Source organism: Girardinichthys multiradiatus, chromosome 10 (assembly GCF_021462225.1).
Source record: "Girardinichthys multiradiatus isolate DD_20200921_A chromosome 10, DD_fGirMul_XY1, whole genome shotgun sequence".
NCBI classification, from domain to species: Eukaryota; Metazoa; Chordata; class Actinopteri; order Cyprinodontiformes; family Goodeidae; genus Girardinichthys; species Girardinichthys multiradiatus.
Genome location: NC_061803.1, coordinates 4,985,472 through 5,012,582, shown reverse-complemented (window position 1 = coordinate 5,012,582; position 27,111 = coordinate 4,985,472). Strand labels below are relative to the sequence as shown.

The window sequence follows — 27,111 nt, the reverse complement described above, 5'->3', positions numbered from 1 at the left end:
TATTATTTTTGGCGGTTGGCAAATAATTTAATGGTGCGCATTACCGCCACTGACTGGTATGGAGTGTGGTTCTTCATGGTTTTAAATCTTATTTACTATTACAATAATCAAATTCTATTTATTAATTTAGTTTGTTTTTTTTTAAATCTTACTATAATTTGAATATGTTTGCTACTTAAACTTCTTTGCAAAGTATCTCTCAAATTAAAAATTTTCTTTAATACCTTCAAATTCTCTCCTCAAAATTGTTCTTTCTTGTTCATATTTCTGACACTTCAATATTACATGTTCTATTGTTTCCTCCTCTCCACAATAATCACATTTTCCTGTATTATGTTTCTTTATCTTAAACAATGTAGAATTAAGTCCTTTATGTCCAAATCTTAATCTTGTAATTAATCTTTCCTCTTTTCTGCTCCTTCTTCCTGTTCTTACTTCTCCTACAATCTTGTTGATTCTGTAAAACCATCTTCCTTTCCTTTCTTCATCCCACCTTTTTTGCCACTCTTTCCTGATTCTCTGTTTAATTATATTTCTTGCCTCTGACCTACTAATATTAATTATAAAACTAATGTTGTTTTGTGTTGCCTTCTTTGCCATCCTGTCCGCCTTCTCATTCCCTACAACTTCTACATGTGCTGGTACCCATAAAAACACTAATATTAATCCCATCCTTTGTATTCTAAATAAAGTATGTTTTATTTCCAACAAAATGTCTGGTCTACCCTCTGAATGATTATGTTTTAAACTTAATAATGCTGAACTTGAGTCTGAACAAATTATTGTTTTTAATGGTTTTATATCCTCCACCCACTGCACTGCTAACAATATTGCTAAAAAATCTCCTGAATATATCGATAATCCATCTGTAATTCTCCTTCCTACTTTTATTTTAAATTCTGGTATTACAAATGCTATTCCTATTTTCTCATCTGTTTTTGATGCGTCTGTGTAAATCTGGACATAATGATAGTAATTGTTTATATATTCCTGTATTATACTTGAATCTAATCTACATTTTGGATCCTTTTTCTTTTCCATCAACGCCACTGCTTCTGGTAACAGCCACGGTGGCACTATTGGCAAAGGTAACATTGAATTTATTTCGTTTTCGTATATTTGAAATTCTTCTGCTATATTATTGATAATCCAACCAAAACTCTTAATTTGTCTCTCTTCTTTTTCCCAGCATGGTTTTAAAATATCACGTGTGGGATGATCCGGATTATTGCTTTGTAAGTTTATCCAGTAATTTATTGCTAACTGTTTCCTTCTTAGATCTAATGGCATCTCTCCCATCTCTACCTGAAGTGCTGCTATTGGACTGGTTCTGATTGCTCCTGTACAAATTCTTAAAGCTTGATGTTGTATATTGTCTAATTTTATAAGATGTGTGTTTGTTGCTGATCCATAAATTATATTTCCATAATCAATATTAGATCTAATTAATCCTGTATAAATTATTTTTAATGATGTTCGATCTGCTCCCCAATCAATACCAGCCATACATCTCATAATGTTTAATATTTCTTTGCATTTATCTATTATTTCTTTCTATATGTACTTTCCATATAATTTTTTCATCAAACCATATACCTAAAAACTTTATATTTTTTACTTGTTCTAAAACTTGATTGCATAATGTTATTTTTATATTTTCTCTTTTCCTTTTCTGTGTAAACACCATTACTTTTGTTTTTTCTACTGAGAATTTAAATCCCCATTGTTCTATTCTAATAATCTCATCCTGCATTTTCTTTTCAATAAGTTTAATATTACGACCCCGTTTCCATATAGCTCCATCATCTGCAAATAGTGAGCAACCGACTTCCTTACCAATATTTTTAAATACATCATTTATCATTATAGAAAACAATAATGGACTTATAATACTTCCTTGAGGAGTACCATTATCTATTATATATTTACCTGACAATTCTTGACCAATTCTTACTTGTATTGTTCTATTTGATAAAAAATCTTTAATCCAGTTAAACATTTTTCCATTAATACTCATTTTATTTAATTTAATTAATAATCCTTTGACCCACATCATGTCATAAGCTTTTTCTATGTCGAAAAATACAGCTACTACATTTTCTTTGTTTATTTGGGCTCTCCTAATTTCATATTCTAAACATAATGCAGAGTCATTTGTGCTTGTCCCTTTTCAAAAACCATTTTGATTTCTAGATATATATCCATTAATATTTAAATAATATGTTAATCTATTATTAATCATTTGTTTCCATTATTTTACAAATATTTGATGTTAATGCGATCGGTCTATAATTTTCTGGTTTTGTGTTATCTTTTCCTGGTTTAGCTATTGGAATAATTATTGCTTCCTTCCAGCTCTGTGGCAGCTCTCCCTCCTCCCAGACTTTATTATATAATTCCAACATTTTTTCTTTTGCTTTGTCATTAAGATGTTCTATCATCGTATAGTAAATTTGATCTTTTCCAGGTGATGTATTTTTTGTTTTCCTGGTTACAAAGTTAAATTCTCCTTGTGTAAATGATTCATTTATGAAATTATTTGTATCTACGTTATTTCGCATTAAATCTTTATATTTCATCTGTGTGATTTCCCTACCTTTCTTTCCCTTTGCACTAATATTACTTGAACTATGAATTTTATTAAATGTTTTAGCTAATATTTCAGCTTTTTCTTTATCTTCTGTTATAATTGTATTATCTATTTTTAATATAGGATATCCATATTATTTTCTAATACCATTCATTCTTTTAATTGTTTTCCAAATTTGGTAAATTTTTGTTTCTCTCCCTACGGTATTACAAAAGTTTCTCCAATATTCTCTTTTTGCATGTTTAATAATCTTTCTTACCTTTGCTTGCTTTCTTTTGTACTCAATTAGATTCTGATAAATTGGGTTACTTTTTAACATTTTAAATGCTTTATTTCTTATAGTTTTATTACTTCACTACATTCTTTTGTCCACCATGGCACAATTTTGTTATCGTTCTGTCTTCCTCCTTTTTTTATTGATTCTTCTGCAGCCTGTAAGATTTTTTTTTTACAGATATTTATATTTAAACTATTTATATCAATTAACTCATCTATTTCTTCCAATTTCTTTTGACTTAAATATTTAAATTTTTCCCAATCAGCCTTATTAAAGTTCCATCTTTTATATAATCCTGTATTCCTGTTATTTATTAATATTCCTGTTATGATTTTAATGGGATAATGATCACTGCCTACTGTTGTATCTTTGTCAATGTCCCACTCACAGTTATTAGCTAAACAATTTGATATAATTGTTAAATCAATCACAGACTCTGTACCTGTTTTTACATTAATTCTTGTTCCTCTTCCATCATTTATATATACCAAATGTTTCATTTCCATCATTTCTTCAATAACTTGTCCATTTTTATCATTACATTTTCCCCATAATGTGCTGTTAGCATTAAAATCTCCACACCAGATTACTTTTCCTTCTAAATACCCCATCAATTCATCCATCAACTCGAATGATAATATTTTACATGGATTATAAAAATGTATTATCTTACATTTTTCTTTTTTAATCATAAAGTTTTAACTAGTATGTATTCTAAATTTTTACCTTTTCCTAATATCTGATATTGTATTCCTTCTTTCATAAATATTCCACATCATCCTCCACTTCCTTCTAGTCTATCCCTTCTGATACTATTAAACCCTTTAAACACAAAATCTAGGTTTGGTTTTAACCACGTCTCCTGTATACATATAATTTCTGGTTTTTCTTCAATTCCATCTATATACCCTTTAAATTCCTGTCCATTAGCTATTAAGCTTCTTTCATTCCACTGTAATATTATCATATATTTCTATCAGCTGGGGTTCATCCTTGCCTCCCATCTGTTTCCAACTTTTTATTAATGTTTTCCCAAGATCCTTCTTTAAACCCTAAGAACCTTTCTGCTCCTCTGACTATTATTTTAATCTTTTCTGTTTTGTGTTTAGCCTGTTCAGTGCAGTTAATGACATAAGCTATGAATAATATCAGTTTTTCCACAGACATTGTAACATTTTCCCCTGATTCTACTTTTCTCTGTTGATAATCTGGAATCTTAATTTGACCTTCATCTCTTGTTCTTTCATTCTAGACATTTTTGACTGCTTCAGCATAGCTTATGTTTTTAGTTATTTTAATTTGTTGAATTTCTTTTGCTTTCTTCCTTACCTCACATCCCCTGAATGTAACTCTATGTTGCCCTCCACAATTGCAACATTTTTCCTGCACTTCTTCCCCACAATCTTCAATTCTGTGATCTTCTCCACACTTTGGACATCTTTGTTTTCCTTTACAGACAGCTGCTATATGACCATATCTCTGACATTTAAAACATCTTAGTGGTGGAGGAATGAAAGGCCTCACAGGAAAACTCAGATATCCTATTTTGAACTTTTGTGGCAACACTGTTTCTTCAAAGTCTATTAAAATTGATAGGCTTCCTACTCTTTCTCCATTTACATTTTTTGTCAATCTCTTGAGATTTTTTTATCTTTGCACCAACAATGCTTTTTTTTTTAACTTGTCTATTTCTTCCTCCAGAGGAATACCATAAATTACCCTCCAAATGATTTTATCTTCTCCTATAATCTTCCTCTCTGTCACAGTTTTCTTGCTAATGTTTTCAACTTGTAAAGCCTTTCTTCTTTGTTCTTCGGTTTTACACAACACCAGTATATTTCCATCTCTCAAGACCTTCACCATTTCAACATCTATCTTTTTTTTTTATTTCTCTAGATAGTGAAACAAGACTCACTCAAGTTCTCTTTTTCTTCTTCATTTTTTATCTTTAATATTATTTTACATTCTTCCCTTCCAATTTTCCTCCTAACTACTCTCTCTTCTTCAGAACTGTTTTCTTCCAGCTCTCTTTTACTCCTTTGGCTGTCTAACATTTTCCCTTCTTCTGCTTTACTTCTTCCTCGTCCTCTCCCTCTACTTACTGGCGTCCATTCATCAAAGTCCATATTGTCCTCCTGTGTGTCCATTCTGAACCATTCACATACCAGTTTAAGCCTTTTACTGCCACTTCCAAAAGTAAATAATATGGAGAACGGGTTTTGTCGGCTTTTCTCCAAGCGAGATCAGGCAAACCAGTTTCAGTTACGCCTCCTCCGAACTCCACCAAACCTAAACTGGGGTTCAAGCAGCCACCAACACACAGAAACCTCTAAACCAGCGCAGAAGATAAGGGCTTCCTACACCGTCCTCCCTATGAGGGACTTCTTATGGCGCAGTAGTACTAGTATTACGGTAAGCAAGTTTACGGCCTTTTTTCAAAATAAAAGCATGGCTGCGATACGTCATCCTACCCCATATGAGCAGGGCCGAGCTCAATTTGTAGCAGTGGCAGGGCTGTGGCAGCCTCCCGGAGGGTGGCAGGGGATTCCGCGAGGATGCTAGAAGGTGCCAGACCGGCCGTAAATGCTTGCCGCTCTTTTTGTGGAAGCTAATGCTAATTGTCTGCAAATGGGTTGTCATTATTGTTATAGCCTGTTACCTTTAAATAATGATGTCATTATTTATTATTATTTAATAAACAGCTTTAGACCAATAACATACAGGAAGTACAGTGGTTGGACAATGAAACTGAAACACCTGGTTTTAGACCACAATAATTTATTAGTATGGTGTAGGGCCTCCAATACAGCGTCAATTCGTCTTGGGAATGACATATACAAGTCCTGCACAGTGGTCAGAGGGATTTAAAGCTATTCTTCTTGCAGGATAGTGGCCAGGTCACTAAATGATACTGGTGGAGGAAAACGTTTCCTGACTCGCTCCTCCAAAACACCCCAAAGTGTCTCAATAATATTTAGATCTGGTGACTGTGCAGGCCATGGGAGATGTTCAACTTCACTTTCATGTTCATCAAACCAATCTTTCACCAGTCTTGCTGTGTGTATTGGTGCATTGTCATCCTGATACACGGCACCGCTTTCAGGATACAATGTTTGAACCATTGGATGCACATGGTCCTCAAGAATGGTTCGGTAGTCCTTAGCAGTGACGCGCCCATCTAGCACAAGTATTGGGCCAAGGGAATGCCATGATATGGCAGCCCAAACCATCACTGATCCACCCCCATGCTTCACTCTGGGCATGCAACAGTCTGGATGGTACGCTTCTTTGGGGCTTCTCTACACCGTAACTCTCCCAGATGTGGGGAAAACAGTAAAGGTGGACTCATCAGAGAACAATACATGTTTCATATTGTCCACAGCCCAAGATTTGCGCTCCTTGCACTATTGAAACCTATGTTTGGCATTGGCATGAGTGACCAAAGGTTTGGCTATAGCAGTCCGGCCGTGTATATATACCCTGTGGAGCTCCAGACGGACAGTTCTGGTGGAAACAGGAGAGTTGAGGTGCACATTTAATTCTGCCGTGATTTGGGCAGCCGTGGTTTTATGTTTTTTGGATACAATCCGGGTTAGCACCTGAACATCCCTTTCAGACAGCTTCCTCTTGCGTCCACAGTTAATCCTGTTGGATGTGGTTCGTCCTTCTTGGTGGTATGCTGACATTACCCTGGATACCGTGGCTCTTGATACATCACAAAGACTTGCTGTCTTGGTCACAGATGCGCCAGCAAGACGTGCACCAACAATTTGTCCTCTTTTGAACTCTGGTATGTCACCCATAATGTTGTGTGCATTTCAATATTTTGAGCAAAACTGTGCTCTTACCCTGCTAATTGAACCTTCACACTCTGCTCTTACTGGTGCAATGTACAATCAATGAAGACTGGCTACCAGGCTGGTCCAATTTAGCCATGAAACCTCCCACACTAAAATGACAGGTGTTTCAGTTTCATTGTCCAACCCCTGTAAGGTGATTGTATTTACTTGACATGGAAAATAAATAGCACTATATGTATGTGTGATGTGCTGAAAGGATGACGAAGATTTATTGCACAAACAGCTGGTTTATTATAGAGCACAAGCGACTATTCTGAATTGTCACTCACAGAAAATTATAAATAAATGCTTAAAAACACGCTGGATGTCCCAGGCCATAAGGCTGCCACGAGGGTGCCAGAGTGTGCCAGAGGATGCCAGAATGTGCCCGAGGGTCACTGTTGTACATTTACTTTGGCTATACTCTTTAGTGTCCACAAAGACTAATTAGTCTTCCTCAAACCTAGCAAAATTGTTTAGATTTTATACATCAATAATTCTTTTCAAAAACAAAAGTTTAAAGTTCAGTTGGAGAGCTGTCATCATATTCATCCTCCCAGTTCTTTATGGCCTCGAGGGTTTCAGTTTGTTCAGTGTTGTCCATGTCAAGTACTTTTGGAAGTGTGACTCTACCTTCAAATGTTGTTTTTGTCACCAATCAGCTGCAGTCTGGCTGTCAGTCAACATGTTGCTTCCCTGCGAAAAAAGACGGTTTGTTGAGGGTATTGATTATGTAGATGCTGTTACCTGTTAATATTGTTAGAGTATTAGCCAGAATTTTATACTATCATATTTGCTTTACATAATCAAAGCTCTATCAATCCCATATTATTGGATGAAGTTCGAGGACCGTGATTATAAGAGAGTTGCACATTGGGCAATGGTAGTGTCTCCTGAATGCTTGTCTGCCTTCCTTACAGAAGCAGGTCACCACAAATGTCTCTTAAAAATAGATACAGAATTGTTAAAAAAGCATTGCATACTCTACATGACAACAATAAACATCCCATAAGAGACTTAAATAACATTCAACAAAATCATACCTTGATTGTTGTCAGAAAAATACATTGCTTCTCTCAGGTGCTTTCTTAAAAGGTGATCATTGTTTCCAAGTTGTTTTTTTTCACTGAAGATACCCTGAGCAGCAGCACAGGCCAGAAATGAATCAACATCAGAATAACTACTCACATGTAAATGTGAACTAAATATGTAAATATGAGTAAATGAAAATATAAATACACAAACATTTGGCTTTCAGTTTTTAAAAACTGTAGCTACATTTATGTTTACAGACCAGTTAGTTTTTATCAACTTTCTGGGGCATAAAATCCACAAATCGAACCTCCGCTTTTACAGTGACAGTGTAATTATTCAACTGAATAATTACATTGTAAAGGTTATGTTTCGGTGGAATAATTACTTTAGCACAATAGATTTAATATTCTTCTTTTTGATAGCAACAATATACGCAGTTTTCACTTAAGCTATCTAACTTATTTGTAGTTGTTATTGGACAATAAATTCTTGACATAGCCTTATATATATTACATTTTGTGTCTATTACAACTATTTCTTACCTCCCTTGTGTAAACAAGCGTCATACCTCATAGTAAGCTTTTCACTGAAACTTTAAACAGGATTCAGCATTTAAACACATATCTGGCAACCATTTCAAATTGATCCCACCAGCATATCCAGAAATAAAACCTTAACTCATTTGGCAAATAAATGCACTTTATTCTGTCAGTCAAAAAACGTTTTTTTATCTGTTTCTATGTTTTGCAGTTGCGCTCGCACACCCTAATTTACAGACACCCTACACACTGGCATGGGGGCCGTTGTCTAGGGTGCATCATGTGTTCTTTATACACTATTAACTGCAGCAAGTTTTTGTAGCCTAGACCAAAAATGACATACAGAAAATGATACTATCATAAGTTTGTATCTTACTGTTAATTAATCCTTTCATGAAATATGGGGTTAAATTGTATTTCGCGAACTGATCTAAAATAAATCATAAAGCATGAACACAAACAGAAAAGAAGCAATTTAAGTGCCAAAGACAAACTAAGAAGAACGAAACAGAGCTATGGACTATGGAGCAAAAGAGATCAAAAAAGTATGTCTGTCAATATTTTTTTATTAAAAATTGAAGTGACTTTGAATTTAGGTTTAAGAATGTTGGTTAAGAAACAACCAAAAACCGTATCATTGTCTGCAGCTAACAACTGAGTAACAGGTTAGAGCTTCAAACAATACATGGGGAATGGTCTTGTCTCTGGCATCCTCTGGCACCCTCTGGCTGCCCCTGGCACCCTGTGGCACCCTCTGGCTGCCACTGGCATCCTCTGGCACCCTCTGGCAGCCCCTGGCATCCTCTGGCACCCTCTGGCTGCCCCTGGCACCTTGTGGCACCCTGTGGCACCCTCTGGCTGCCCCTGGCACCCTGTGGCACCCTCTGGCTGCCCCTGGCATCCTCTGGCACCCTCTGGCAGCCACTGGCACCCTCTGGCAGCCCCTGGCATCCTCTGGCACCCTCTGGCTGCCCCTGGCACCTTGTGGCACCCTGTGGCACCCTCTGGCTGCCCCTGGCACCCTGTGGCACCCTCGTGGCAGCCTTATGGCCTGGGACATCCAGCGTGTTTTTAAGCATTTATTTATAATTTTCTGTGAGTGACGATTCAGAATAGTTGCTCGTGCTCTATAATAAACCGGCTGTTTGTGCAATAAATCTTTGTCATCCTTTCAGCACATCACACATACATATAGTGCTATTTATTTTCCATGTCAAGTAAATACAATCACCTTATGTTATGGGTCTAAAGCTGTTTATTAAATAATAATGACATCATTATTTAAAGGTAACAGGCTATAACAAAAATGACATCCCGTTTGCCGATAATCAGCATTGGCATCACTTCCGGTGGCAGCTCCACAGACACTATTAACAATAAGGACAACCCTCAAGCTCCTCGGAGCTTCTAGTTAATTTAATCTGTTATTGAGCTCAGAAAGACTTTGGAAACACCAGCTTCATTTCAAACACTTAATAATTTCTAAATTACAGTTGACAGGCAGATTATGACAGGGCTAAAAATGTGCAAGCTAAAAACAAAAACCCAGATTTAGATGGCTGCTTGTGTAAGCCAGCTGGGCGATGTTAGATGTTTTCTGTAAGCATTGCTAAAACCGTTGCTGGGTCATGGAGTAATTTTTCAAGGTTTTCTGCCCCTGGTAAGAAGAGAAAGATAAGCCCAGTAGCATACCCTCACTGACCAGTAATCTTTCCATGCAGCGACATTTTCCAATCTTTCGGAATTTCCAAAGTCAAAATCAAAATTCTGTTTTAATTTCCAATGAAAAAGAAGTACATGCTCTAGAAGCACCCAAGCATCGATAAAATGCTACAAAGTACACACAATTGTATTATGTGATCAATGTGTACATTTTGCATCACGACAGGGATATCTGATTGTTTTACATTTTACCATTAAGCTCGTACTCGTCGTCTTCCGCTTCATCTGGGACCGGGTCGCGGGGGCAGCAGACTCAGCAGAGACGTCCAGACATCCCTCTCCCCAGACACCTCCTCCAGCTCCTCCGGGTGGAGCCCAAGGTGTTCCCAGGCCAGCCGAGAGACATAGTCCCTCCAGTGTTTCCTGGGCCGTCCCCTGGGCCTCCTCCTGGTGGGACGTGCCTGGAACACCTCCCGAGGAAGGCGTCCAGGAGGCATCCGGTATAGATGCCCGAGCCACCTCAACTGGCTCCTCTCGATGTGGAGGAGCAGCGGCTCTACTCTGAGCCCCTCCCGGATGGCCGAGCTCCTCACCCTATCTCTAAGGGAGTGCCCGGCCACCCTACGGAGGAAGCTCATTTCAGCCGCTTGTATCCGGGATCTCGTTCTTTCGGTCATGACCCAAAGTTCATGGCCATAGGTGAGGGTAGGAACGAAGACCGACCGGTAAATCAAGAGCTCCGTTTTTTGTCTCAGCTCTCTTTTCACCACAACGGACCGGCACAGCGCCCCCATTACTGCGGCAGTCGCACCGATCTGTCTGTCGATCTCCCGCTCCATACTTCCCTCACTCGTGAACAAGACCCCGAGATACTTAAACTCCTCCACTTGAGGCAGGAACTCCCCTCCAACCTGAAGAGGACAAGCCACCCTTTTCCGGTCGAGTACCATGGCCTCGGACTTGGAGGAGCTGATCTTCATCCCAGCCGCTTCACACTCGGCTGCAAACTGCCCCAGAATGCTGTAGGTCTTGGCTAGAGGGGGCCAGCAGGACCACATCATCCGCAAAAAGAAGAGACAAAATCCACTGGTCCCCAAACCAGACCTTGGCTGCACCTAGAAATCCTGTCCACAAAAGTTATGAACAGGACCGGTGACAAAGGGCAGCCCTGCCGGAGTCCAACATGCACCAGGAACAGGTCCGACTTAGTGCCGGCAATGCGGACCAAACTCCTGCCTCGCTTGTACAGAGACTGGATGGCCCCTAATAAAGGGCCACCGATTCCATACTCCTGGAGCACCCCCCACAGGGCATCATGAGGGACACAGTCAAATGCTTTCTCCACGTCCACAAAACACATGTGGACCGGTTGGGCAAACTCCCATGAACCCTCGAGTACCCTGTAGAGGGTATAGAGCTGGTTCAGTGTTCCACGGCCGGGACGAAAACCACACTGCTCCTCCTGAAGCCGTGGTTCGACTATCGGCCAGACTCTCCTCTCCAATACCCTGGCATAGGCCTTACCAGGGAGGCTGAGGAGTGTGATCCCCCTGTAGTTGGAACACACCCTCCGGTCACCCTTGTCAAAATAAGGTGAGATCTTTCCATGTAATCCATGCAACATTTAGTAACTGCTCACAGTTAACTCCATAAAAGTTACAATAAATATCCTTATATCCTTATGTGTAATCCATGCAATAATTATTAAAACACACAGTAGAAGCAGTGAGGAGTGAAACAAGCATGTTCTCATATTCTGGAGCTGAGAGACTGGAGAGGCCTGTGTTGAGCTACATATTAACTGTCTTATCTTTTGCAAAAATATAAACAAATGTATCCAAAGAAATGATGTATGATGATTTTACATTCTTTCACATGTATTAAATGAAATTAGTAATCTTTGATTATCAAGTTAAAAGATGTATGATTGAAATGTGGTTAAGAACTGAGAATTAAAGTAAAAAACATTAAGGTTTGACATTCTCAATCAGCTATATATGAAAGAAATATAACATTAATCATTTGTGAAGCATGAATAAAAAGAATGAAGTGATGGTTTTGCAATTGTGTTTTAAAGTAAATGCTGAAAGCTGAAGAGTTGAATGTGTAATACTGTGTAAAGTTTAAAACTGAGCAGATTAGGGAAAGAACTGGAGGATGACTGGGAGTGACGAGAGCCGGCTGCATGATGACAGTGACGGGAGGATGCGACTACAGACCAGCTTAGCTATTATCGGCATCTCCAAGGCTGAGAAACAGAATCAGTAGGTCACAATGACCATGACTAAAGTATTGAGCAATAACCAAGAAGCTGAGCTGAATAGGTTGTGCAATAACTAAGAAGCCTAATAAGGGCCTGACCGGTGAATGCATCAAGCGCTATAAAAACAATGATGAGAGCAGAAACGGGGTTGTTTCCTCACAGAAGACCAGCGAACAAGATCAGACGGAGAAAAGAAGCTTAGATGGAAAAGGAACAGAGACACAGCCCAACTGATCGACTGCATTAAAGAAGAGGATCAACCCGTGGGCCCAGAAAGGGCTGTGCCTCAAGGTTAAGAATCTGATTTCATCTAAAGCCTTTTTATCCAGACAACAGAAGTGAACTTGATCGGTGAACAGCTGATTGCTCTAAGTTTCAGGCTTCTGGAAGTCCTGATTCAACTTCATTTATGTCTCCGGGTTTCCTTCAACTCTTCAGCCTCTGGAAACTACTGTCTTCAGAGACAAATAACAACAAAGATCCTGTTTAACCATCAACGTCTGGAGCATCAGTACCTGTCCACTTAAAGGAAGAAACCTGAAGATTAAGTCGTATTCCCTTCAAGAAATCACTCGTTGTTACCAGAAGAAACATCTCCATCAGGTACATGGATGAGCCTCCGTCTTCAAAGCCTCTCCAAACTCACTAGTTTCAGCATCAAAGAAAGACAGGTTGAGTTGATTCATTCATTTCTATTATTGAAATTATTTTGTGTTGCTGAATTTAAGCTGTTACTGACCCCTGCAAAAGCATTACTAATTAAAGAAAGCATATAAAATTGTAGTTAAATCGTGGACATTCAATTATTTGAGTCACTGTATTTTTGGTTTTTCATTGGTGGTAAAAAGTCTTGTTGCCTGGTTCTAAGATATTTTAGGAGGTTTTTATAGGTTGCCTTAGCCAAGTTTGTTAAAACAGCGCCGTTGGGGCTCGTGCCGAGCTACTAAAATTAACCTAGCCCATATACCAAGAGCCAGTTGTAAAATTAGGGAATGAGCAGCCGTGAACAAAAGTGACTGTTGAAAGTGTGGATGACTGCGATAGGCTACTCAGTCGTCCAGACCTCCAGTTGAAGAAGGTCGAGACTTTTGTATGAAGGCTGTCAGAGGCTAGGCGAGTTATTTCCCGACACCAGCTTAAACAGATCTTTCAGTAAACCTGCTTAGTAAGATCTTCCAGGTTTAGGGAAGTCCGGACCCGTTGGATGGAGAGCTGCATTGAGCAAACCCTTTAGACATAGGGAAGTAGGAGGGAGGGGTTAGCTCATCGGACAACAAAACCCTTCTTATGAAGGGGGACCACCACCCCAGTCGGCCAGTCCAGAGGCACTGTCCCCGATCGCCACGCAATGTTGAAGAGGCGTGTCAACCATGACAGCCCCACAACATCCAGAGACTTGAGGTACTCAGGGCGGATCTCATCCACCCCTGAAGCCTTGCCACCGCAGAGCTTTTTAACCACCTCGGTGACTTCAGCCTGGGTGATGAAAGAGTCCAACCCCGAGTCCCCAGCCTCTGTTTCCACCAGGGAATGCGTGATGGCAGGATTGAGGAGATCCTTGAAGTACTCCTTCCACCACCCGATAATGTCCCCAGTTGTGGTCTGCAGCTTCCCACCCCCACTGTAAACAGTGTTGGCGAAGCACTGCTTCTCCCTCTTGAGGCGCCGGACAGTTTGCCAGAATCGCTTCAAGGCCAACCGGTAGTCCTTCTCCCAGGCCCGAGTTTTTGCCTCTGCCACAGCCTGGGCGGCGGCACGCTTGGCCTCATGGTACCCGTCAGCCGACTCAGGAGTCCCACAAGCCAACCACATAGGACTCCTTCTTCAGCTTGTCAGTGTCCCTTACTGCTGGTGTCCACCACCAGGTTCGGGGATTGCCGCCACGAATGGCACCGCAGACCTTACGGCCGCAGCTATGGGCAGCAGCATCAACAATAGATGCGGAGAACATGGTCCACTCAGACTCCATGTCTCCAACATCCGCCAGAAGCTGGTCAAAGCTCTCCCTCCCGGAGGTGGGAGTTGAATACATCCCTGGCCAAGGTCTCTGCCAGACGTTCCCAGCAGACCCTCACTATTCGCTTGGGCCTGCCAAGTTTGTCCGGATTTCTCCTCTTCCAGTGCATCCAACTAGCCACCAGGTTTTAAAGTTTTAAGTTTCAAAACCTGAAATTCTGTTTGGGCTTTGAGAGTCATTGTAGGACCAGGATGGTTTGGATAGCTTTGTTTCCCTTTATAAATAAAGCCAATCTTTTGAAAACAGCATTTTGTATTTATTCAATTACACTCATAACTAAGAAATTAGAATATTATTAAAAGGTTTATTTATTTCAGTAGCTCATTTCACCAAGTAAAACACTATATAGATTAATTACACACAGACTGATGTTTTCAAACTTTTATTTTTGCTATTTATGATAATTTTCTCCCCGCAGCAAATGAAAATACGACATTGAAAATTAGAATATTGCATCAGACTAAGAAAACAAAAATTGAATTCAAAAATTTGGGCTTAATGAGAAATATGTTTAATACCTGCTATTTTCAAAAGGTACTTTTAATCTGAGAAATGAGCCTCCGTGGACTGCATAGTCTAATTTATTAAGTATAACTGTTTAATTCTCTGCTATTAAAGTATGTTTCATGATCTGAATAGTTGTGTGACTAAAACAAAAATAAACACAAATACATAAGAAAATCTGTAACTAAGTTATATTCCAATAGGGGGAAGTAGTGCACCTGTCAGTGTTTTGGACAGCTCCTCGTAGAAGAAGAAGAAGAAGAAGAAATAATGCACATTAATGCCACTAAAAAAGCATAAACAGAAGAAGAACCAGGAAAAAGTAGCGACGTACTACAATGGACGGGTGAGACCTCAGCTGTCATTTGGATGATTGTTTTAGTCAGCATATTATCAAATATGACCGCAGAGTAACGTTTTAGGCCCATTTCCTGTTTTGTTTTTTTGAAACTACTAGTAGGTTCAACCTCCCCCGGGTCTGGTAACGTTGTAGACATATCTACAGAGTTTAACTTCTGGTGTGAATACATCCTAAATAATGAGATATATACAGGGGTTGGACAATGAAACTGAAACACCTGGTTTTAGACCACAATAATTTATTAGTATGGTGTAGGGCCTCCTTTTGCGGCCAATACAGCGTCAATTCATCTTGGGAATGACATATACAAGTCCTGCACAGTGGTCAGAGGGATTTTAAGCCATTCTTCTTGCAGGATAGTGGCCAGGTCACTACGTGATACTGGTGGAGGAAAACGTTTCCTGACTCGCTCCTCCAAAACACCCCAAAGTGTCTCAATAATATTTAGATCTGGTGACTGTGCAGGCCATGGGAGATGTTCAGCTTCACTTTCATGTTCATCAAACCAATCTTTCACCGGTCTTGCTGTGTGTATTGGTGGATTGTCATCCTGACACACGGCACCGCCTTCAGGATACAATGTTTGAACCATTGGATGCACATGGTCCTCAAGAATGGTTCGGTAGTCCTTGGCAGTGACGCGCCCATCTAGCACAAGTATTGGGCCAAGGGAATGCCATGATATGGCAGCCCAAACCATCACTGATCCACCCCCATGCTTCACTCTGGGCATGCAACAGTCTGGGTGGTACGCTTCTTTGGGGCTTCTCCACACCGTAACTCTCCCAGATGTGGGGAAAACAGTAAAGGTGGACTCATCAGAGAACAATACATGTTTCACATTGTCCACAGCCCAAGATTTGCGGTCCTTGCACCATTGAAACCGACGTTTGGCATTGGCATGAGTGACCAAAGGTTTGGCTATAGCAGCCCGGCCGTGTATATTGACCCTGTGGAGCTCCTGATGGACAGTTCTGGTGGAAACAGGAGACAGATCAGCTACTTTGAGACATGCTTGGTTGGACTGGTGGTTCCAGTACTAATTTGTCATATGGTTTTCACTCCTTGCCGTACTGAGCTGTGTAGATTGCAGCATTAATGTTAGAAACAGTTCTGGTGGAAACAGGAGAGTTGAGGTGCAAATTTAATTCTGCCGTGATTTGGGGAGCTGTGGTTTTATGTTTTTTGGATACAATCCGGGTTAGCACCCGAACATCCCTTTCAGACAGCTTCCTCTTGCGTCCACAGTTAATCCTGTTGGATGTGGTTCGTCCTTCTTGGTGGTATGCTGACATTACCCTGGATACCGTGGCTCTTAATACATCACAAAGACTTGCTGTCTTGGTCACAGATGCGCCAGCAACACGTGCACCAACAATTTGTCCTCTTTTGAACTCTGGTATGTCACCCATAATGTTGTGTGCATTTCAATATTTTTAACAAAACTGTGCTCTTACCCTGCTAATTGAACCTTCACATTCTGCTCTTACTGGTGCAATGTGCAATCAATGAAGACTGGCTACCAGGCTGGTCCAATTTAGCCATGAAACCTCCCACACTAAAATAACAGGTGTTTCAGATTCGTTGTCCAACCCCTGTACATCTCTTTCACTGTTTTGAACTGTGCTAAATTCGACTGTAATTGTTCTGTCCAGTCAGCATACATCATCAGACCGACATACGCGTACCACAAACTGACACCTATATCTGTCTAACAAGCATGCCCTGTCGGACCAGCATACACTTGGTGTTATCAGCTGTTTGGCATCCTGATTTGTAAAGTTACCTGTCAGGCTCACCCTAACTGCAGCCGGGGCCGAGCATTTGAACTCAGGGTGAAGACTGCTCTTTCTCTTAAGAGTTTACATTAAAGTAGGCTACTTCTTTGATCTTGTATTATTATGGCAGTATTCTCGAAATTTTACAACTTTATTCTCGTAATGTTACGACTATATATATATATATATATATATATATATATTTATTTATATATATATGGTTGTTTCTAGCTGTATTAACTGAAGCTGCGTGCTAACTTTTAAACGTTCTTCCTTTGGTCCAAAGATTATTACTTCAGTTATGTTTTGATTCAGCTGAAGAAAATTTAGGCCCATCCATGCATTGATTTCTTCTAAGCATTTACCCAGCGCTTGAATGGGTTCATAGTTACCTGGTGACATCGTAACGTATAGCTGTGTGTCGTCTGCATAGTTATGATAACTTACGTTGTTGTTTATTAAAATCTGAGTTAGGGGGAGCATGTAGATATTGAATAGGAGGGGCCCTAAGATGGACCCTTGGGGAACGCCACATGTGATTTTTGTGGTCTCTGATGTAAAGTTACTTACTGACACAAAAAAGTCCCTGTCCTTCAAGTAGGATTTAAACCAGTTGAGTGCTGTACCAGAAAGGCCGACCCAGTTTTCCAGGCGCTCTAATAAAATGGAGTGATCAACAGTGTTGAATGCTGCACTAAGGTCCAATAATACCAGCACTGTGGTTCTTCCACAGTCTGCATTTATACGGATGTCATTGAACACCTTGACAAGAGCCGTCTCTGTACTGTGGTGAGCAGGAAGCCTGACTGGAAGACATCGCAGCGGTTGGTCGTTGTTAGGAAGTTGTTTAACTGCTGAAACACAGATTTTTCAATAATCTTACTGATGAAGGGGAGGTTTGATATAGGCCTGTAGTTCTGTAGTAGCAGCTTGTCCAAGTTGCTATTTTTCAATAGAGGTTTGATAATTGCTGTTTTTAGGGCGTGGAGGAAAACAACTGACAAAAGGGACGTGTTTATTATTTGTGTTAAATCAGATGTTATTACAGGCAAAGCTTTCTTAAGGAAAGCTGTGGGTAAAAGATCGAGACAGCAGGAAGAAGAGCTTAGTTGCTGTACGATTTCTTCTCTAAATTATTTTTATTATTCTTTAAATTTTAGACTGAAAATGCAGAAAATATTCAATAGTTCAACTCATGCAAACGTCATTGTGATAAAATTCACCTCATGCACCTGTGGTCTGATGATTATTTTACTCCAGCTCCTATTTAGAAATGTACTTTATAATTTTAGGAAATTATTATTCCTGCAAATATTCAATAGTAAACAATAAGTTGACCACTTCTCAATGATCCTTCACCAAATTCACCTTAAGCACACCTGAGCTTTTACTGGTGAAAATATAGCTCTTAATTTGAAAAAGAAAACAGTTAAAACTGATAAAACATATTCAGTAGCTTGTTTATTATTGGTTGTAGTGTCATCAAACCTGGCTAATAAATGTAAATATAACCTGGTGTGTTTAATCTCTTTGTGCCGACAGACTTAAAGCTGCTACAGTGGAGCATTATAAGGCGGCTATGGTGCTGAGTGGTGCTGGTGATGCTCTGGGCTACAGGCAGGGGAGCTGGGAGTTCAATTTATCTGGACCAGATATTCACATGGTTAGTCCTCTAATAACACAGTGATGAGCATGTTGCTAGTTTCTGACTAACATTATAACCACCTGCCTAATAGCTTTTCAGCCCCCCTTTTTGCTGCCATAACAACCCTGACCTATTGAAGCATGGGGTGCTCTCGAACCCTGAAGGTGTCTGGCTTCAAGATTGGCAACACATTCTTCAAATCCTGTGAAGTGGAACCTTCATGATTGGTCACAGAGGCTTAAATGGGTTGAGATCTGGGAAATTCACATTATAAATGAACTATAAAAGTTAGAATGTTAAAACCGAGGAAAAAAATAAAAGGTGCAATAACCCAGTTGGATAAACTAATGTTATGTTAAAACAGCTTTTGATTCCAGCATTCAGTCTTCCAAGCTAACCACGTCCTAAGTGACAGTATTTGCCCAGTCTACCACGTAAAAGTTCTCCTAGGCTGTCAGATCTGAGGACATCTCAGATTTAGTTCTGGATTCAAGGTTAGCCATTCCAATATTTGAATTCATCTTCTCATGTAATATTGTTGAAGGAAATCTCTCTTCATCTTCAGCTTTCGAGCAGACACCGGAAGGTTTTAGATCAAAACTGACTGGTATTTGGAGCTGTTTGTGATTTCATCCAGCTTGACTAAAAGTCCACTTCATTCTGAAGGGATGTAAACCCAGATCATGATGCTGCCACCACCATGTTTCACTGCTGGTTTGGTGTTCAGTGTGTTTGTTTTTTTTCCAAACGTACCTTTCAGAATTGTGGCTCAAAACTTTAAGTTTGGATTTATCAGAGCATAACAAATTCTTCTACATTGGATTTGGTGGATTTTTGTCAGGCCTGGGTGCTTTCTTGGGAAGAAAATAAAGTGATCGTCAATTACAGAACCTCCATGATATAACAGGTACTTGTTGCAAATTAGTGCAGCTTCTTCAGTGCCTCCATGACCAGTTCCTGTACTCTCCAGTTATACTTTACTGTCTTCATTGTGCCACAGTAATTACATTATACTATAGAACATTTTGAGCGTTTCTCCTGACTGTTACCTTTGCACAATGAGATGCTTCGGTAACTTCTCTACAAACTATGGCTTTTGTTACTAAATACAAATCTGGGAAAATAAACAAAAATACATCTAGGATTTCAGGGTTATCAGATTAAACTTTGAGCGATGGCAGGTGTGAATTCTGCAGTACCGAAGGCTTAAAATGAATCAGAAGATACTTCAGGAAGTACGTGCCAAGTGTTGTGAAATATGTTTTGATAATTTCTCTTTTCTTCTGGCACTTTAGGAGCTGCAGAAGCTCGGTGGTTTGAAAAAAATCACTGCCAGCCTTCCTAATTGGCCGGTGAGCGACGACACAGTCCTGCATCTTGCAACAGCTGAAGCTCTGGCAACTGGTGAGTTCAACATCCCAGCAAACCCAGTGCTTTGTGCTCTTACCTTGTTTTGCTGATTGATTGTACCTCGTCCTCTTTAAGAGCTAATTTCCAGCCTTTCCTTGATTTGCTGCCCTATTAGGGCTCTATACAAAAGAACAATGGATGCTGGAAATTGAACTTGACCTTTTGTCTGATAATACCATCTTCGTGCAAGGATAATTAAAATGTTTAGTCTGCAGTCTGAGGGAAGTGTTGTGTTCCTTGCAGGTAAGACAGAGGAGGAGCTCATGCATGAGGTGGCGGCTCGTTATGTGGAGGGGATGAAAGACATGAATGGGAGGGCGCCTGGAAACACAACCATTTTAAGTAGGTTTTATTCATTTTAACTATGAAAGTATATCCTGTCCAATTTTAGCAGAGATATTTGGAAGTGTGATGTGATCTTAGGTGTTTCCAAACTGAGGCCTGGAAAGGAAAATGGCTACAGAGTGCCATATAACCCCAAAGGGGCAGGCTGTGGAGCAGCCATGAGGTCCATGTGCATCGGTATGAGGTAAGACACTTTTCCTGGGACATTTGGACTTAATCCTTGAAGAGTTTTCCCACACAGGGTGATTACCTCAGTCTAGCTGATGTCTGGTTTGGCAAATGATTCAGATTTTATGCCAAAGTGGTTAAACCTATACAGAGCAAAGGGGAAAACAATCCTGGGACGAATGTTCCTCTTTGTAAAGGATGGGAACCTGTTGGTTGCTCCTGGATGTGATGGTATTTTTAGGTTAGTGGGTGTCTTTAAGCAAGAAATATTACAGTGGATCTTGTTTTAGACATAAACTTAGTTTGCCAAACATGAATTAAAACAGCCAGAAACAAAGTTGATCTCTCAAACGGTCTCAATTGTGGTGGAGCTAAAACCATTTGAAATTTCCAGCTTAGATGTGAGAAATCCTAGGACACAATAACAGGAAAATGTAACCTTGACTGCAGCAGTTATACCCGTCCAGTGGGTGCTAATACTTTGTTGAAGCATCGTCTGATTCATTCTCAGCATTTAGTCTTCTTTGGTGGCATCCCTTGTCTTGACTTGGTAATATTTGCCTACGTTGCCTGGCAAAACGTCTCCAAATCCATAATGATCTAAATGATCCTGCAGGTTTTCTCAGATTTATTGCTGGTTTCTGGCTCGGCGGTTCTGAAACTTTTATTTTTTTCTCAGGTGGAGCCATTAATTTGTTTTATGGAATGTGTGACGTAACTCAGTATTTCCTCCATCTCAGCCTAAACCTCCACCTGAAGAATAGTAACCCCAGAGCATGATGCTACCACCACCATGTTTCATTGTATGTATGGATGCGATGATACAATGTTAGTAAACATTGCGATGACTATATCAGTTGCTAAATACGCCTATATTTTCTTCTTTCCTCTCTTTCATATTTGTGCTTCCATCACTCTGACATTTAGCATTCTGGGTAATATCTTTAGCGTCCGATGTGAGACTCTGTCCAACTGGCTAAATAGTACATTAGGATAAAAAAAAATGCATATTCATAACACTTGGAATATATCAGCCAAGATTAACTGAACTCCAAACAGTCCATTGGGATGTGAAAATTGCACACAGTGAGACTGTAGAACATAAATGGTGCTTGGAGGCAATTCCTGCAGCTCTTTCAGTTTCATTAGCTGTAGAAAAACATCAGGGTTTTGTAATGTTTCTGATCCATGCTTTCTCCAACTGTTAAAGACTGTTCTTACTGTGCCATGGTGTATTAATCATTTTTAATTACTTTATTTTTCTCCTTCTGACTGGAAGAATCGGCGTATGTTGCCAGTGATGAGGTACAGCATTGCTGTGTTTAAACAGGTGATTTAGTAGAAGATCCTTTTCCAGTTTAGACTCGTTGCCATCATGTCAGAAATCAGGTGTCAATGTTGACTTGATTTTTGGTTAAAACGTATTTATTACTCTAAAGTTACGCTGGTAAAACTTTAGTCACTGATGTGTTATGCTGTAATGTCCATGAAACTACATGACATGAATGTACTGTTTGAGCAGAACAAAAATGTTGGATGTTTGGGTCATTTAAAGAATAATAATAAATCTGATTTGATATTTTTTCCACTTCAGGTATCCGAAGCCTGACCAGCTGTTGTCTCTCGTGTTTGTTGCCGTGGAGACGGGGAGGATGACCCATCATCACCCCATCGGTTTCCTGGGATCCGTGGCATCGGCTCTTTTCGCCTCATACGCCATCCAGCGCCGGCCGCTTGCCTCCTGGGGTCTGGGCCTGATCAGTGAGGCCTGTCCTGTAGCGAAGCAGGTTATTATAGACAGAGGCTTCGCTGTGGAGGAGAACCAGAAGGAATGGGACTCCTTCTCTGAGAAGTGGCAGCGGTATGAGTTCCTGAAATCGGTTTTCTATTGTTGTGCGGTTGTGAGTAGCTCATGTGGTACATGGAGTTAGGTTTGCAGCGTCAGCAGATTCCAACAACCTGTTTCAGCTTCTCTGTGAACGGATGGTGTTAGATTCAGCCCGTTGTTGCATATTTTTTTAATATCAGTAAACTTTTCCCTGTGTCCTCAGGTACCTGGACCTGAGGGGCCTCTCTAATGGAGAGGGCCCTGTGATCTGGCCCTCTCCCTACGGTGTTGCTGAGCGGGATGAGGCCTATAAGAGCTTCAGTCTGACTGGCTGGGGGGGGAGCTGCGGCCACGATGCTCCAATGATAGCACTGGATGCCTTGCTGGGGGCCGGTTCTGACTGGGAGGAGCTGATGAACAGAGCTGCTTTCCATGGAGGTCAGTAGTTCACTCATGAAAAGGTCACCTTTTTGTACTAATACCGGCTTTAAGGGGATTTTTCAGATTATTTTACAGCATGGTTCTATGAAAGAAGGCCAATGTCAAACCTTTGCAAGCAATCATGATTAAGCTGATTTTAAATATCTATACCTCTGCATCAGACTGTTCAGTTTGCTGCTCTTAGTTGGTTGGGGTTGCTGGTTGTATAAATCTGCTCGATCAGCATGTGTCTCATCCATGTTGGCAGCAGCAAATGTCAGTCTAGCTTGAAAGGAGTTGATTTTGAAGCGGGACCTTCTTTCCCGGACAGCCCCCTCTATGCATGGTGCTTCCATGTGGAAGATGACAGTGATTTAAATATATGTCTTTATTGGACTTCACAAAGTTGGACTTCACTCATAATGTTATTATCTCTGTGATTCTGTGCAGGTGACAACGACAGCACAGCAGCGATCGCTTGCTGCTGCTGGGGTCTTTTATACGGCACCAAGGGGGTCCCTACAGGCAACTATTCCAAGCTGGAGTACCGGGACCGACTGGAGCGCTCTGCTAGGCAGCTCTATGCCCTGTCTCACTAAAAACAGACCCAATGTTGTCCAACTCTACTTTAGCAGAGTTGGACAACCCCCAACCTTAGAAAGTATGGAACACTTTCTAAGGTTGGGGGTTGCAAACAACAAATCTGGGTTCTAAACTAAATATGAGAAATAATATTACATAAATTAATAACAATCGGAAAGGCATATTTATGCTACAATTGTAAGGGCAGGTCAAAAAAGCTGTGCTTTCAAATATATAAAAACGTTTTATTTGTGTTATCATAGCCTAGTTTTAATATCTGAACAAATAGTCGGGGTCATGGGTGTCTGTCACTGTTATTATGTGGGCCACAAGCTGAAAGTCTGGAAAGTACAGCCTTAATGTTTATTGGTGCACTTAGAGAAAACCAGATCAGCGAATATAGAAATCAGAGCTTATATGAATAGAAAAAGCTGCATTTAAATCATTTTATTTAATCTAGAGACCCTGACATGATGCAGAACAACGAAACACATTGTCTTTATTTTCCACCACAGGGTGGCACAGTTTGTCTTCAGTGGGCAAACATTAGCTCTGTAACAGAGCTGATGATGGATGCTGGCAGGTGGCCATTAATGATGCCAGACAGCGATTCCCCGTAGCTGATCCACGCGGTCACTTCTCACCACAAGAGGACGATCATCAGAAGGGAAGTGCTGGCGGAGGAAGCGAGTTAGGTCATCAGGAGGGAGGGTGTTTGTCAGCATCAGGGGCCATAAAGGACGATAGTGAGAGAACCACTGTGAGGGGAAATAAAAAAAACAGATCAGCTACTTTGAGACATGCTTGGTTGGACTGGTGGTTCCAGTACTAATTTGTCATATGGTTTTCACTCCTTGCCGTACTGAGCTGTGTAGATTGCAGCATTAATGTTAGAAACAAGAGACACTAACAGCTTTCCCCTCTCACTTAAAGAGCACTTTTTTTGTTTACAAATTTTGTATTTAAATTATCTTTTGTCTTCAGTTCATGATGGTTTATATTCAATTTAAAGACCATCCAAGCGTTTTCTATACCCGCTGATCCTTTTTGGTTGCAGGGGTCACTGGTGCCTGTCTGCAGTAGTCACTGGGCGAGAGGTGGGGACACCCAGGACGCTTCGCTGATCCATTGCAGATCAATGCATGCTGCAATGCCCACTCAAGACAAAAGTAGTGATGACAAAGTCTGCAGCTTCAATTTGAGTTCATAAAGTGGTGATTTTATCCCGTGAGGAGGACGAGGTCTGAGTGTATTAGCTTGGAGACCTAACAACCCGGGACCCTTGAAAACCAAGTCTGCCTGTTCATCAATCAGGAAGTGACCGATGTCAAGTATGTCTTTCCATAAGAGATTTTACTCTTACTCTACTACTCTTTCTTATGGAAAGCTCTCAAAACATTATTTGCCAGACATCAGAAGATGTTTTTTATTAAAAGGGCACATAAAACGTAAAAAGCACTGTAAAAACATTTTCTTACCTGACCTTTATGCTCCCAAACAACACCCCCAGCCACCTCTTGGTCTGGCTGTTTACTCCCTGCTCAAGCAATCAGTTCTAGCCATGGGATAAACTGGATTGTGTCATCTTCCACAGCTTTGTGTTGTCCTTCCTCTTAAATCCAATATTCCAGTTATTTCATGTAACGTTTTTGGTTGGTGATCCTCCTCTCTATCTGTGTTTGCTTCCACGGAGCTCACCAACATTCACTGCATCGATCATCTTTGCTGCTAAAGTGCTCTCTTTGTCCTTTTTGTCTATGTTGTCCATAAGCTACACATGCATTCGACATGCTGCCATTACAAAACAGCCCTGGTTTTATCTGTTTACAGCCTTCATGATGTTGCTGTAAGTTAGTTAGAAAAACATTTGAGAATGCTCTGAAAACTACTTTTACTTAAAATCCCCTGATTGTTTTGATTAATAAGTGGAAAAGATGGAAATGACATGATTGTTATTAGTATTTTTTTAAATCATTTAGTTGCCTATTAATCATCGCTATTAATCTTTCACTTTTCTGCAATTACCTCTCAACATGTTGCTGTTTTCTACTCTTGTAGTTTTAATGTTAATGCACATGCTATTGTTTTGATGACTTTTTCGCATCACGCTGAGTCACCAATGACAATTAGACATTTGGCCAACACTTGTGCATTCACTGTAATATTGTACCTTGAGTAGAATGTATTTTATCTGCCTTGATATACCTCAATGGCAGCTGGGAATGTATAATTAAGAACCCCATTCTACTGCAGTATATCGATTATATAGTTATTTCAACCAAATGGCTTCAAAAGCATCTTCTGTTAATTCACTCGCTGATGAGATTTCTGCTGCTGTGCCCAAATATTTACCCTCTGGCCCTGCAGAACTCCACCGAGCAGCACCACCCCTCTGCACAGGTTGTGGGTTAAGTTCTGCTTGGCGACAGGGAGAAGGTACAGTTAAGCTTGAGTAAACCTGACAAAATGGCTCCCAGGTTGGCTCTGAGGGATGAGAGACGTGGTCGCAGTGAACGCTAAATGGGTGAAGTGTTTGCATGATCAGAGTGTGTGAAAACAGGATGGAAAAAGAGCACTTTTGTCTATTTTGTTCTATGCAAATAAACTAACCTCAATTAATAAACTGCTGTATTCTTTTCACTGTTCTTGTCATTTTTTAAAATAAAACAAGTCCTCTTTGCTTGTCAGCAATTTAAATGACCCATTTAAGGCATTTCTTTACCACTTTATATTATATATTTTCAAATGTACCAAAAGTGAAGTAAAATATGCAGGTTTTTCCCAAAGCCATCCACATTTTTTGTAAAGATGTGCAGTTTTAAAATAAGTAATCTTATTCCTCTTGCATATGACAGAAAAATCACTGAATGTCTTTATTCAATATAGGGAGAAATATCCCACCTTAAGATCTTGTTATAATATTACAAAATCACTTGTACCACAATTATTAGCAGTCTTGTCAATTCTTGTACCACCCCCGAAGTTGGAGCTTGTAGAGAAAAGGATCTTTGAGCAAATATCTTTACGCATTCCCTAGATTTTCCAGAGGTTCTGTCTTCAGCTCCTAACTAAGGTTTTCAGAAGTACTTAGATCTGTGGCCAGATCGTTGTTTATGGTGGCTGTTTCTGTGATCATTTGGCCAAAAATACAGACAGGATGTGGATTGGCTGGTACACTGGTGTAGTCAGAACTACCTGGAACTCAGCCCACTCAAGACTGGAAATGGTGGTGGACTTCGGGTCATTACTTTGTAACAAGTCTCCCATGGCCTTTGGAAGAGAAGAGAGGCCCACAGCATCACATATCCTCCACTGTACCCAACAGGGAGAATGAGGGACTTTTCCATTTATTCATGCTTTGAATTAAACTAAACCAGGTACACTTTCTATTTTTAGTTTTTAAAAAGCATCAAACTTCTAAAAACAAAGAATTTTGAATTCCATATTCATCAAAATTATTTTTATATATTTAAAAACTGCTCAAGTCTTTATCATTTTTGGCCAAAGTTATTAAGACTGGAGATGCAGGTTGCAGTCCCCTACACTAAACCCGCTTTGAGTGTTACTTGCTGAAAATACTCAATCTTTGTCCGATCTGACCAAAGTGCACTGTTACACTTAGCATCTAAAACGCTGTTTATGTTTGTGATGTTAGGAAGGAGAATGCTTGTATAGATGCCATCCTTTGATGCAGGTCTCCAACAGTGAGCTTTGGGAGGATCTTTGCCACTGTGCCTGGTGGTAAGATAAACTAATGTCTTTGTCCAGCCTCGTTTGTCACATTCCCAGTTTTAAATATTTGAATTATTGCTCTGACTGTAGATGCGGGCAAGTTTCCATGACCAGCT

General features: G+C 40.2%; 1 protein-coding gene across 1 annotated transcript; it reads left to right on the top strand.

Annotated features, from left to right (window-relative positions):
* Positions 1-12,839: 12,839 nt before the first annotated feature.
* LOC124875567 (ADP-ribosylhydrolase ARH1-like) lies at positions 12,840-25,903 on the top strand. The gene is made up of 9 exons (XM_047377787.1): positions 12,840-12,876; positions 14,930-15,072; positions 18,408-18,528; positions 19,806-19,914; positions 20,164-20,262; positions 20,344-20,449; positions 22,028-22,294; positions 22,485-22,699; positions 23,132-25,903. Exons 2-9 carry the CDS (start codon positions 15,065-15,067, stop codon positions 23,278-23,280), a joined length of 1,074 nt encoding a protein of 357 aa, XP_047233743.1. The 5' UTR covers positions 12,840-12,876; positions 14,930-15,064; the 3' UTR covers positions 23,281-25,903.
* The last annotated feature ends 1,208 nt before the right edge of the window (positions 25,904-27,111 follow it).